At 50.6% G+C, this 14,171-nt stretch overlaps 1 protein-coding gene and 1 long non-coding RNA gene across 3 annotated transcripts; one reads left to right on the top strand and one right to left on the bottom strand.

The window, feature by feature from the left end:
- Positions 1-1,556: 1,556 nt before the first annotated feature.
- On the top strand, positions 1,557-4,050 carry LOC308674975 (uncharacterized protein). The gene is made up of 2 exons (XM_081339881.1): positions 1,557-1,645; positions 1,881-4,050. The coding sequence occupies exon 2, from the start codon at positions 1,968-1,970 to the stop codon at positions 3,141-3,143; it is 1,176 nt and encodes a 391-aa protein (XP_081196007.1). The 5' UTR covers positions 1,557-1,645; positions 1,881-1,967; the 3' UTR covers positions 3,144-4,050.
- A 3,492-nt stretch (positions 4,051-7,542) lies between these two features.
- LOC308674981 lies at positions 7,543-9,506 on the bottom strand. 2 transcript variants are annotated; one of them, XR_014028017.1, is made up of 3 exons: positions 8,880-9,506; positions 8,438-8,777; positions 7,543-7,708 (listed from the first exon to the last, which is right to left on the bottom strand). It is a non-coding gene; the product is annotated as an uncharacterized lncRNA (long non-coding RNA). The 2 variants fall into 2 exon arrangements; XR_014028018.1 differs by lacking the exon at positions 7,543-7,708 and having other exon boundaries at positions 8,313-8,777.
- Positions 9,507-14,171: the final 4,665 nt, after the last annotated feature.

Genomic DNA, 14,171 nt, shown 5'->3' with positions numbered 1-14,171 from the left:
GGCTGAGAAGGTTCTGGCTTTGATGGACGCAACCAGATTGTAGATCAGCGCCACCCCCCACCAGCACCTCCACGGTCCCCTTGCTGAAATAGCCTTGCAGCCACAGGCTTCCCTTTCACCAGGACCAGCCCTGCCCACCCACAAGGCATAGTGACGGGCAGTGGCAGCATGGAGACCGATAGCATTGGCAATCTCCCCGTCCCCTCCTATCACCGAGCATAAAGGCCGGCAGGTGGCGCCAACAGTTGTCCTTTGCTGTCCCCTGATGGTCGGTAGGGGGGTTGCCGCTTGGCTGTACTTCATCTCGAGGGCCGGGGAAAGGCCACGGCGCCCCCCCAGCAAAGAGCTCAGTGGCTCTCTCAAAGATTCCTTCGTTGGCACTTCCTGCAGCCCAGGGCTCGTGGGGGCTGGAGCTAGAAGGCTGTCCGGGCGGACAGGGCAAGTGGTGCGGCCTTCATCATCCACGACCGCAGCGGAGAAGACCTGTGAGTGAAAGTCCTGGAAGGCACCATATTTGTGCCGGGCGGAAGCGCTGCAGGCTGAAGGCACCATCTTTCCAGCAGGCGGAACGAAAAGTTAACTGAGCTCGCTGTCGCATTCTTTGCAAGTGTCGGAACAGAGCGAGACTCCTGGCGCCCTCTGCAGGCGGTCAGCGGGAAAAGGGAAGGGACGAACTGGGCGATCGCCTGCCCTAGATTAAAACGATGGCCAATTTTTGACTTGTGGTCTTCAACTTCCGGAAATCCTGAGCCAGCCAAATACTGTCCATGCTGGCTCAGGAATTCTGCGAGCGGAAGTCCACAAATAATAAAAAGACTGTCGTTCCTCACCTCTGACATACAGCAACCTGAAGGGGGACGCAACGGTACCCAAGGTTCTGTTAACACGACCTGCTTCCCCACTCCTGGCGTTGCACACCCAGACCCCTGGCGTTGTTTAACAGGCTCAGTGCATGCCGATTTAACCTGGCAAACTGAGCAGACCCTGCATGTGTGAGGGCTTCCCTTGCCACTGTGGCTTATTGCAGGGACTCCACCGGGGAACCTCTCCAGGCAGGTGACTCTCAGTCTGTACCTGGGCAGCCTTGGCTGACTTGGGAAGGAAAACTTGCTTAGGCTTGGATGGGGGACCACCAGGAAATGCAAGAGATGATGTCTAGCAATGGAACGTTTAAAAAGCTCGGCTCCCTCCTCCTCGGGGCGCCCCCCAGATAAGGGAAGGCTGCTTTCCCGCCTCCCCCACCCTTCTCCCCATCGGCTCCGACCCCCTCGCGGGAGGGGGGCTGCCTGGGGGTTGCGGGGGGAGCCTGGCCGGAGCCCCCCGGAGGAAGAAGGGAGGTCAGAAAAAACCCCGGCAGGCCCCTCAGCTCCGCCGGCCTGGATGTAGGGGGGTGGGAAGACGGGACCCCAAAGATCAAAGGGAGCCCCTCGCTCCCCTTCCAAAAGAAAACCTTCGCTACTGCGCAGACGCCAAATGGATTATGGATGGAAGGACGACGCTGATTGGTCGCTCTGGCGAGGGCGGCGATTGGCACAACAGCTTCTCAGGGCGGTCCATTCAATGGAAAGAAGAGCTAACAGGCGCTCTGAGAAGTCCCGCCTTCACTTCCGGTATCAAACATTACAGAAGGGCCGAATTGACTCAGGTAGGGCGCAAGGGATGCCGGGAGTCGCAGTCCGAGCTCTTCTCTGGCGGAGAAAGTGGGGAGGGGGGAGGCCGAGGCCTGTCTGGTGGGACGGGCGCTGGGAGGGAGTCCTGCCCGGAAAGTCTCACTGAGAGGCCGAGGCTTCGGCCTTCTTCCCTGGGCGGGGCTGGGACTCTCCTCCAGGGAAGGGACGAAGCCGTGACCCGCCTCTCCTCCTCTCCATTCCCCCCTGCAGGAGGACGGGCGAGCCCGGCGGAGGAAGGAAGGAAGGAGGCGCCGCGGAGCAGCCCCGGGAGGAGACGGCGGGGAAGGCCCGGAAGGGATGAGCCGATGGGGACTCCGCGAAAGGAGGCCGCCTGGAGGGCGAACCGAGGAGCAGGAAACGGGCGGAGACCCCGAGACGGGCCTGGAGGGCGGAGGGTCCCTCAGAAGAGGCGGGAAACTCGGGAAACGCCACAGAATCCAGGAGGGAGGAGAGAAATATCAGTGCCCGGAATGTGGAAAATCCTCCAAATCAAATGAAGCTCTTAAAAAGCATCTAAGAATCCATACTGGAGAGAGACCGTATGAATGCCTGGAATGTAGAAAGAGCTTCAGTCTGAGGGGAAACCTTTATAGACATCAAAGGATCCACACAGGAGAGAAACTGAATAAATGCACAGAGCGTGGAAAGAGCTTCAGTCGGAGGAGCAGCCTTTATAGACATCAAAGAATCCACTCGGGAGAAAAACCATATGAATGTCTGGAGTGTGGAAAGAGCTTTTCTGATAGTGGAAACCTCCGTAATCATCAAAGGATCCACACTGGAGAAAAACCATATGAATGCGCGGAGTGTGGAAAGACCTTCACTCGGATGGGACATCTCCGTACACATCAAAGGATCCACACTGGAGAAAAACCGAATAAATGCACAGAGTGTAGAAAGAGCTTCAGTCGGAGGAGCAGCCTTTATAGACATCAAAGGATCCACACAGGAGAAAAACCTTATGAATGTCTGGAGTGTGGAAAGAGCTTTTCTGATAGTGGACACCTTCGTATTCATCAAAGGATCCACACTGGAGAAAAACCTTATGAATGCTTTGAGTGTGGAAAGAGATTTAGGGATAGGAGCACCTTTCGTGTTCATCAAAGAATCCACTCAGGACAGACACAGCATAAATGCCTGGAGTGTGCAAAGAACTTCAGTCGGAGGAGCACCCTTTATAGACATCAAAAGATCCACTCAGGTGAAAAACCATATAAATGCCTGGAGTGTGGAAAGAGCTTTGATCGGAGGTCCACCCTTTGTGTGCATCAAAGGATCCACACAGGAGAAAAACCACATAAATGCCTGGAATGTGGAAAGAGCTTTGGTCACAGGGGAAACCTTTATGTACATCAAAGGATCCATTCAGGAGAGAAACCGTATAAATGCCTCCAGTGTGGAAAGAGTTTTACTGAAAGTGGTGGTCTTTGTAAACATCAAAGAATTCACACAGGAGAGAAACCATATGTCTAGAGTTTGGAAGGTGTGAACACTTACCATTCTTTGCCACCTCATCCTTTGTGTGTCAACATTTTACTGTTCCCTTTATTGCTACTCTGTTTAATGATTCTGCTATTCTGTGATTTCTAATAGTTGAATTTGAATCTTACACACTTTTCAAAGGGTACGTAATCTTATGAGTAGAAGTGTATTCATTTCCACAAACCCGTATCACAATTTCTTCTCGTTGGTGAGATTTCATTTTGAGATTCAGAAGCTGCTACTGGAATGTTCTGAAGAAACTTAGCAATTTCCATTGTGCCCACGGTTCTTTCCATGGGCCTGGAAATCAGACCCTTCTGGGTTAATTTTCCCCTTGAAATAGGACTCTCGCCTCTTCCGTACCTTTTGGCACACTCCCTCCTTCCACACAGAGAACAAACCACTCTTATTACTGAATCAGTTAATTATTACTGAATCAATTAATGAGTCAATTTACCCTTGTCTCTCCTTATGCGGGCCATAACCTTTGCCTCCTCTGAAGACCTCTGTGTTGCAGGAATACAGTCCTTGCTGAAGGCCAAGCAACGGGTTTCTTGAACTTGGTTGTGCTTTCTTGTAACTTTAATATTTTTATGATAACCTTGTAATATTCTAGGTGCCTGTAACTTTCTAACTGCAAAACAAGGCACTCTCTCAGGCTGAATAGCAAAGGACTTTTTCATTTGTACATGCTAAAGTTTCAGCTGGCCGAAATGGTAACTTTTCACAACAGATTTCTGTGGCTCATGATGCTCATGATGCCTTTTCGCATGTGAATGTTCTCCTTTTAATACAATGATTTTAAATGGTTATGTTATTATGTGATATTTAACTTACTGTCCACGTTTCTGATGTAACAGGATTTCTTCCATCCAATGAACTGTTCTTTTGTACTTTTTCTTCTGTATGTGTCATTTGCTCCTCTTTTCATTAAGGGAAACCTGCTTGTGAGATTAATAAGTTCCCTTTAAATGATCTTCTAATTTGAACAAGTGTGCCGTGGCACAATCTAGGTATCTGACCTACCTCAATTGGGTCCCTTAGGAAGGAAAGATCCTCAACTTCATCAGATTGAAGCAAAAGGTGCCTCTCGTAGAAACCAATTCTGGTCCAATTTCCTATCCCTCGTGGGTGGGCGGGGCTGGTCCTGGTGAAAGGGAAGCCTGATGGCTGCAACCTCCCCACCCCCATCATCCTTTTCTGAGCGGAGGAAGGAAAGAGATGAGGAGGGAGAGAGGGAGGGAATAAGTGAGGAAGGAAAAGCACCTTGGTAGCATCAATCCTGTATCATTGAGACTTGGGCTCAAAGGAGAAAGCAATTTTATGTTCTCTTTTGTCGCAGACAGGACTTTATTGGCAGTCCAAGTTAACATTGGTATTCTTGAATTGTGAGCTCTTTAGGAAAGTGTCCCCTCCTTGTGTGTTGCAAAGAGCCATTTCCAGTGGGGAAAACATTTTCTTTTGCTATATTTCTAGTCTGAATTAGACCAAGGCAGGGTCCCTACAGGAGAGCCCTTGTAAGGGTTATGTATTAATAGAAAAGCAACTAACTTACACCTGCTCCTAAATGCTAAAGCTGTTGCACATAAAAAATGGAGGTGCTCTGATCAACTATCACAGCCACCATTTTGACACTTTTGCTGTACTGTTGTCTGTGGACGTCCCCACTAAATGCAGGCATGGGATAAATTGAACCTGGTTTGTTCTCGGTCTTTTAAGTGGCCACAGACTACCAGCCAAAGTGGCATTTGATCACAAGGGAAGAAGGCATAGAGAAATGTTTCCCCTTTTGCCTTTCAGCATCCTTTCAGCAATGGGGAGGGAGGAAGATTATAAAGAGAGGAAGGGACCGAGAGAAGTCCTGCCTTAGCACTTAACTTAGCATTTAGCACTTAACCACAAGCAGCCATGCTTCCAATCCCTTGTACCTTCCTCCTGACCTCTCCTCGTGGTCTCCCATCAAATTGCCAAGGAGAGCGAGCCAATCAGCAGCAGCGTTGAAGAGATAAGTGCAGCCGGGTGCCCCCCAAGCAACTGGCATGACTGAGGGTCCTCTGCATGGCCTGATAACAACAGCCAGGCTCCTCTGGTGGACAAGGCTATAGTGCCTTCCTCACCTGGAGACAATGGTTCCCCCCCAACCTGGGCCCTCACAGGTGCCCTCCCAAAGCGAACAATATTTTTTTAAATTTTATTTTAATACCATTTATATGCCGCTCTTCTCCGAAGACTCAGGGCGGCTTACAATCTAAGCACAAATCAAATGTGCTTAGCAATAGCCTTCATTCTGTGTATATGCCTGCTTATTAGGGCTTTCACCCCCCCCCAAGCGGCATTATTACAAAGTCAGCTTATTGCCCCCAACAATCTGGGTCCTCATTTTACCTACCTCGGAAGGATGGAAGGCTGAGTCAACCTTGAGCCTGGTGGGATGCGAACCTGCAATAATTGCAGGCAGCTGGTGTTATTTAAGGAGGCATTAGCCCACTGCTCAACCAAGCTTCCTAATATTGAGATGGCCACCCCCATCCCGGCCCCCCAAGGTCAACCAAAACGCTAATGAAGCCCTCAATGAAATTGGGCATGTTGGGCAGACTACCTGGGCAAGTGGTTGTGAGGCATTAATCTAGGGAGACCCAGCACCCCACCTTCTTGGCAGGAAGGCAGGCTAGGAATGGCCCTTCAAAGGAAACTTGGGGCTGAGCATCTCAGGGTCTGCTCCTTTGCTGCCCTCTGATGGCCGTTAGTGGAGCTGCTGCTGTGATCTAATTCCATCTCAAGAACCCTGAAGACTTTGGCAGCCCCCACAGTAAGGATGGCAGTTGGGTCCCTCAAAGTGCTCCCCTGACCTCTCTGGTGGTTCCTCAGCAGGTGCAAGGGCCCTTGGACCATGGGGGCCAGAAAGCAGGGGCTGGGTGGGTGGCTGGTGCGGAGGGAAATATCTCCATAGTCCCCATCTGTGGCTTCCTGGCCAAGAGTAGCTTTGTTTGCCTAAAGTCACTTCCATCAGCTATATTATATGCCTAGGCCAGGGGTTGGCAACCTGAAAAAGCAAAAGAGCCACTGGGAACCGGTTCCATCACACATAAAAAAAAGTGGGAGCCGCGTGCGTGCGTCCATGCATGTGCATGCGAAAAAAAAAATTTTGCGCATGCGCAAAACAGTTTTTTCTTGCGCATGTGCGGACGCGCGCGGTTGCCATTTTTTTATGTGATGGAACCGGTTCCCGGTTACGCGATGTCGACGGCCCGTTTGCAGAGCTACCGCCTTCGGCAGCCTGCAAACGTGCCGCGACAGCTTTCCCAAAGAGCGGCGCCGCTGCCCATTTGTGCGGAGGTGCGGGCGCACCTCTCCAAAGGTTTGGGGAGGTGCGCGCGCACCTACGGTCATTCGAAGAGGTGCACGTGCACCTCTCGGAATGGGCAGCAGTGCCGCTTGTTGGGAAAGCTGCTGCGGCCCGTCTGCAAAACTGCCGCTTTCGGCAGCCTGCAAACATGCTGCGGCAGCTTTCTCAAAGAGCGGCGCTGCTGCCCGTTCGCGCGGAGGTACGCGCGCACCTCTCCAAAGGTTTGGGGAGGTGCGTGCGCACCTACGGTCGTTCGGAGAGGTGCGCGCGCACCTACGGTCGTTCGGAGAGGTGCGCGCGCACCTACGGTCGTTCGGAGAGGTGCGCGCGCACCTCTCGGAATGGGCAGCGGCGTCACTTGTTGGGAAAGCTGCCGCGGCCCGTCTGCAGAGCTGCCGCTTTTGGTTTGGGGTGGTGCCACTCTCCATTTGGAGAGGTGCGCGTGCACCACTGCCCGTTCGAAGAGGTGCGCGCGCACCGGGCGGCTGGGAGCCGCAGGAGACGGCTCAAAGAGCAGCATGCGGCTCCGGAGCCGCGGGTTGCCGACCCGTGGCCTAGGCAGAAAAGAAGTTTTCAGTGCCAGAGAAATGCTGTTCTCCAATTGCCGCTGCCTTCTATCAAGTGCCAGGAACACTGGTGGTGTGTTCCTGGCCCCGAGTTTTTTTCTTTTTTCATATAGACAAATCCAAGAGTGCTCTCCACCACCACCATCCCTGCTGGATACCCCAGGAAAAGTTCCTTCTTTACCCAGGAAACCAGTTCCACCAACCTGCTGTGCAGCTTCCAGGCAACAGCCTGACTGACCTGATCAGGTGTCAGGACCCACCCCAATCCACATCTTAGGAAAGAACTCTTGGAGACAGGATTGTCCAAACAGGAACTTTTACTAAAACATGGTTGACAGTGGATAATCTAGACAGGATCTGGAAAATGTGTCGCAGATCGATACTTTTAAAGTATCCTTGAGTAAAAACCCCTCCCCTCAGTCCATTTGGTCAGTCCGGGATCAGTTAAGTTTCATGTGTCAAAAGCCTTCTTGGGAAAAGAGAACTTCAATGCATTTTCAACTTTTGCTTCCTCCCCTTCAAATTCCAATCAGAGATAAACCAGAATTCCCCCCCCCCGCTCTTTCTTTGTTCTTCTCAGTTCAAAGTTTCTTCCCTGGTCTTTGATGATGGCCTCCAGGCAGGCTGAATAAACAACCTTCCATCTAAGGGATAAAGGTAAAAGGTAAATGTTCCGCCGCACATGCGTGCTAGTCGCATGTGCTAGTCGTTTCCGACTCTAGGGGCCGGTGCTCATCTCCGTTTCAAAGCCGAAGAGCTTGTCCGAGGACATCTCCGTGGTCATGTGGCTGGCATGATTAGACGCCAAAGGCGCACAGAACGCTGTTACCTTCCCACCCTAGTGGTCCCTATTTTTCTACTTGCATTTTTACGTGCTTTCAAACTGCTAGGTTGGCAGAAGCTGGGAGGAGTAACAGGCACTCACTCTGTTACGCGGCACTGGGGATTCGACCCGCGAAACTGCCAACCTTCTGATCAACAAGCTCAGCGTCCTAGCCCACTGAGACACCGCGTCCCTTTCTAATGGATAGGGATGACCAATTAATGGGAATGGCAGAATCCATGGGGCGAGATTTAGGGTTGCACGGATAGGGAGTTAAGAATGGAATATAAATGGATTCTGACACCAGGGTTCCAGATTCACAGCTCTAGTGCCTTCCAAGCTGCCTGATCAAAGGAAGCACCTGATTTTCCATGCTATTTTTTTATTTAGGAGAAAGTCATAAATCAAAATTTACACTCAATGCATTATGAAGGAACTGGATACTGTTTAATTGCATCAGTGTCAACGGATTTCACAGTAAATTGAAATTATTTGGTAAAAAGGTACCCCTAAATACTTTTTGCTCCAATGGGAGGATTCGACCATTCACCTTGTCCTTCTCTGACTCTTCTGCAGAGAATTTGAGGGGCCCAAACTTGGCACAGTATTTATGATGCAGGTTGAGCAGAGCAGAACCGATCAGAACAATTCTTGGCCTCTGTTTCATGGCCCTGATCTGAATTCTTAGGAGAGGACAGTTTCTGGCTCCTTCTCCACCTTCAGGAGGGGTCTCAGCTGCAGCCAGGATGGCCCAGAAAAGGAGCAGCTGAGAGGCCGGCTGGAACTCAAGCAGGAAATAAGGAAGGCTGGTCTTGGACAACAGGCTAAGTCACAGAAATCTAGCCCTTCTCAATACTGCCACACTTAGCACGTCAATGGGGTGTTAGATCCTAGGGAAGAAATTGTGTTGTGTGAACGAAAACAAGTCATGCTGAAGTATAAAATTGCAACTTTCTTGCCATTCAGCCTCTATAGTGCCTTTGCCAGCCTACCTGGGCAGGTTGTTGTGAGCTTTAATCTAGGGCCAGACAGTGCCCCGCCTCCTTCACTGGGCCGAGCATCTCTGAACTGCAGCGCTCCCAAAGGCCAGCCGGTAGTGCCAACACCCATCTTTGGCTGCTCCCTGATGGCCGGTGGGGGAGTGGCTGCTCAGCTGTACTTCATCTCCGGGGTCAGGAAAGCCAAAGTGCCCCCCCCTGCAGCAAAGACCTCAGTGGGTCCCTCACAGATCTCTTTGCTGGCAGTTCCTGGGCAAGTGCGAGGAAGGACTCACGGATTGTGTGGGCCGGAGCTGGAGGGCTGGTGCGGCCTTCATCATCCCGGGCCTAAGATTGCAGCCCTCCAGCCTTGAACAGGGCAGTAGCAGGAGGACCCACAGAAGTTGCTCTTGGTTGCTCTCATATGTTGCCATTGAGGCTTGTTGCAGGGACTCGCCTGAAGGGTGTCCACTGGGAACCTTCTCCAGCCGGGGACTCTCAGCCTGGCCCTGGACATCATTGGCTGTCCTGGGAAGTAATCTTGATTAGGGTTAGTTGGGACTTCAATGGGAAAGGTGGTTCTCAAGGCCAGTTTATGGGACCATCTCTTCTCCCCACTTTCCTCCTTTCTCTTTGGCAGGGCAGAAGATGTGAGGAAAAAACCCAAGAAAAACATTTGGAAAAATCATGAGATGAATACAAATATTTAAAGTCAAACAATAATTGCATATCCCCCTCCCCCCCCATGCACGAAGAGGTTCCAGTGTGAATGCAGAGCGAGTGAAGGGAGGGGCAGAAGCTCTGGAGAGCCAAAAGACCGAAACAGGCAGATTCGTCCATGAGATCAGGATCAGAATCACAGAATTAATGTAAATGAATTAATAAATAAAGATGATGATGATGATAATGATGAGAGCTGGTAGGGACCCTGGGGGTCTTCTAGTGCAGCCCCCTGCTCAGGAAGGAGACCCTATACCATTTCAGACAAATGGCGGTCGAGTCTCTTCTTAAAACCTTCCAGTGTTGGAGCACTGACAGCTTCTGGTGGCAGGTAGTTCCACTGCTTAATTCTTCTCCCTGTCAGGAAATTCCTCCCTCCTCCCCGCTGTTTCCCTCCGTCGCTGCTTCTCCCGCCTTCGGGGGGCTTCGGGGACGAGCCCGGCTCCCTCCTCCTCGGGGCGCCCCCCAGATACGGGAAGGCTGCTCTCCCGCCTCCCCCGCCCTTCTCCCCATCTGCTCCCACCCCCGCGCGGGAGGGGGGCTGCCTGGGGGCCGCGGGGGGGCCTGGCCGGAGCCCCCCCGGAGGAAGAAGGGAGGAAGCGCCCCCCCACTCCCCCCCGCCCTGCCTGGGGAGAGACTTCGCTACTACGCAGGCGCCATGTAGCTGATGGATGCAAGGAGGACGCCGATTGGTCGCTCTGGCGAGGGCGGCTATTGGCAGGAGGACTCTTAGGGGCGGTCCCTTCAAGCGAAAGAGGAAGAGCAACCAAGAAAAGGCTTCGCAGGGAACTCTCGCCTCCACTTCCGGGAACGAGTCGAACTGAGGCGATTAATTGACTAGGCCGCGGACGGGCTCGGAGCCAGGTAGGGCGCAAGGGATGCCGGGAGTCGCAGTCCGAGCTCTTCTCTGGTGGAGAAAGGGGGGAGGGGGGAGCCCGAGGCCTGGTCTGGCGGGAGGGGCGCTGGGAGGGAGGCCTGCCCGGAAAGTCTCACTGAGAGGCCGAGGCTTCGGCCTTGGTTCCCGGGCGGGACTGGGACTCCCCTCTGGGGAAGGGACGAAGCCGTGACCCGCCTCTCCCCCTTCGCCCCTGCAGGACTTCGGGCGAGCCCGGCGGAGGAAGGAAGGAAGGAGGCCCCGCGGAGCAGCCCCGGGAGGAGACGTCGGGGAAGGCCCGGAAGGGATGAGCCGAAGGGGACTCCGGGAAAGGAGGCCCCCTGGAGGGCGAAGCGGGGAGCGGGAAACGGGCGGAGACCCCGAGACGGGCCTGGAGGGCGGAGGGTCCCTCAGAGGAGGCGGGAGACTCGGGAAACGCCACAGAATCCAGGAGGGAGGAAAGAAATATCAGTGCACGGAATGTGGAAAATCCTTTAAAAGAAATTGAGATCTTAAAAACCATCTAAGAATCTATACTGGAGAGAGACCGTATGAATGCCTGGAGTGTGGAAAGAGCTTCAGTCAGAGGGGAAACCTTTATAAACATCAAAGGATCCACTCAGGAGAAAAACCACATAAATGCCTGGACTGTGGAAAGAGCTTCAGTCAGAGGGGAAACCTTTATAGCCATCAAAGGATCCATTCAGGAGAAACACCATTTAAATGCCTGGAGTGTGGAAAGAGCTTCAGTCGGAGGGGAACCCTTTATAGACATCAAAGGATCCACTCAGGAGAAACACCATTTAAATGCCTGGACTGTGGAAAGAGCTTCAGTCAGAGGGGAACCCTTTACAGACATCAAAGGATCCACTCAGGAGAAACACCATTTAAATGCCTGGACTGTGGAAAGAGCTTCAGTCAGAGGGGAAGCCTTTATGTACATCAAACAATCCACTCAGGAGAAACACCATTTAAATGCCTGGAGTGTGGAAAGAGCTTCAGTCAGAGGGGAAACCTTTATAAACATCAAAGGATCCACTCAGGAGAAAAACCACATAAATGCCTGGACTGTGGAAAGAGCTTCAGTCAGAGGGGAAACCTTTATAGCCATCAAAGAATCCACTCAGGAGAAAAACCATATAAATGCCTGGAGAGTAGAAAGAGCTTCAGTTGGAGGGGAACCCTTTATAGACATCAAAGGATCCACTCAGGAGAAACACCATTTAAATGCCTGGAGTGTGGAAAGAGCTTCAGTCGGAGGGGAAGCCTTTATAGACATCAAAGGATCCACTCAGGAGAGAAACCACATAAATGCCTGGAATGTGGAAATTGCTTCAGTCGGAGGGAACACCTTTATAGACATCAAAGGATGCACTCAGGAGAGAAACCACATAAATGTCTGTAGTGTGGAAATTGCTTCAGTCGGAGGAGCAACCTTTATGTACATCAAAGGATCCATTCAGGGGGAAAAGAGCTTTACTGAAAATAGGGGTCTTTGTAGACATCAAAGAATTCACACAGGAGAGAAACCATATGTCTAGAGTTTGGAAGGTGTGAACACTTACCCTTCATTGCCACCTCATTCTTTGTGTTTCACCATTTTACTGTTCCCTTTATTGCTACTCTGTTTAATGATTTTGCTATTCTGCGATATCTAATAGTTGAATTTGAATCTTACACACTTTTCAAAGGGGTACGTAATCTTATGAGTAGAAGTCTATTCAATTCCACAAACCCGTATCACAATTTCTTCTCATTGGTGAGATTTCATTTTGAGATTCAGAAGCTGCTACTGGAATGTTCTGAAGAAACTTAGCAATTTCCATTGTGCCCACGGTTCTTTCCATGGGCCTGGAAATCAAACCGTTCTCCTGGGTTAATTTTCCCCTTGAAATAGGACTCTCGCCTCTTCTGTACCTTTTGGCACACTCCCTCCTTCCACACAGAGAACAAACCACTCTTATTACTGAATCAGTTAATTATTACTGAATCAATTAATGAGTCAATTTACCCTTGTCTCTCCTTATGCGGGCCATAACCTTTGCCTCCTCTGAAGACCTCTGTGTTGCAGGAATACAGTCCTTGCTGAAGGCCAAGCAACGGGTTTCTTGAACTTGGTTGTCCTTTCTTGTAACTTTAATATTTTTATGATAACCTTGTAATATTCTAGGTGCCTGTAACTTTCTAACTGCAAAACAAGGCACTCTCTCAGGCTGAATAGCAAAGGACTTTTTCATTTGTACATGCTAAAGTTTCAGCTGGCCGAAATGGTATCTTTTCACAACAGATTTCTGTGGCTCATGATGCTCATGATGCCTTTTCCCATGCGAACGTTCTCCTTTTAATACATTGGTTTTAAATGGTTATGTTATGGGATATTTAACTTACTGTCCACGTTTCTGATTAACAGGATTTCTTCTGTCCAATCAACTGTTCTTTTGTACTTTTTCTACTGTTTGTGTCCTGTGCTCTTTTCATTAAGAGAAACCTCCTTGTGAGATTAATGTTGCCTTTAAATGATCTTCTAATTTGAACAAGTGTGCCGTGTCACAATCTAGGTGTCTGACCTACCCCAACTTATTTATTTTATTTAATTAAATTTTTATACCGCCCTTCTCCCGAAGGACTCAGGGCGGTGGACCCTTACGAAGGAAAGACCCTCAACTTCATCAGACTGAAGCAAAGGGTGCCTCTGGTGGAAACCAGTTCTGGGCTTCTGTGGTCTTTGTCACCTGTTGTTTCCCACCTTCCTGTTTCCCATCATGTAGAAACATATTTTCCATTTGTCTAAATACAGCCCTGGGAGACACTAGATTGAGATTTGATAAAAAGTTACCCCTACTTTTTGCTTCAACAGGTGGACTCGACCATTCACCTTGTCCTCTGAAACTTAATAATAGTAATAAAGTTGGAAGGGACCTTGCAGGTCACCTAGTCCAACCCCCTGCTCAGACAGGAAACCCTATACCATTTCAGACAAATGGCTGTGCAAAGTATTTGAGGGACTCAAACTGGGCAAAGTATTTATGCTGGTGGTTGGCTGGAGCAGAACCAGGTGGAAGAATTCTTGGTCTGTTTTGTGTCTGCCATCTGTATTTTTATGAGGGGGGCAGTTTCTGGCTCCTTATCTCTCCTTCAGGAAAGGTTTCAGCTGGAACCAGGATTGCCACCGAGATGGCAGCCCAAGGCATCTCGGCTCAGCCCAGGTCAACCAGACACTGATGTACAACCTGGTTGCGTCCATCAAAGTCAGAACCCGCCTTAGATCCACAGGGCAGCCCTGGAACCAGCAACGTGTGTCCCTGGGTGCAGTGTGAGGGTTTTTCGCACCCGGCGGGCTCCTCATGAACTTGCCAATAAATGATGACACGTCTCTGAGCGTTCTCGGGATGAGGGCCCAGACCGAAGTCCTCAGCTCTCTTTTATTGAAATACAATCCTACACAAGCAACAAGCAGCTATCCAATGGTTACATTTCAGCTCTAGCCATGTATGGAATGTCATTGTTTCTGTTACTTTCTTCTGTTACTTTCTTGTACGTGTTCCAACGGGATTGTCCGTCTGCACGTAGCAGGGTCATCTGATTTCTGGTAAATTGCAACTTATGAACAGAAACGAAACTTATCTCTGCCCTGAGTCTGACCTGTGCCATTTTATGTGAGCCTAAGGTGGAAATATCCCAGGTTTCCTACATCTCCTTTTTTGTTTTTGACC

The sequence above is a fragment of the Vipera berus genome (assembly GCF_964194415.1).
Source record: "Vipera berus genome assembly, chromosome: 15".
Lineage (NCBI taxonomy): Eukaryota > Metazoa > Chordata > Lepidosauria > Squamata > Viperidae > Vipera > Vipera berus.
Note: the sequence above shows the minus strand (reverse complement) of the source record. Positions and strands in the feature narration are given on the sequence as shown.

What these genes read in the sequence shown, in the direction of transcription:
- LOC308674975 (XM_081339881.1), top strand. Translation starts at nt 1,968, where the DNA reads ATGAGCCGATGGGGACTCCGCGAAAGGAGGCCGCCTGGAGGGCGAACC.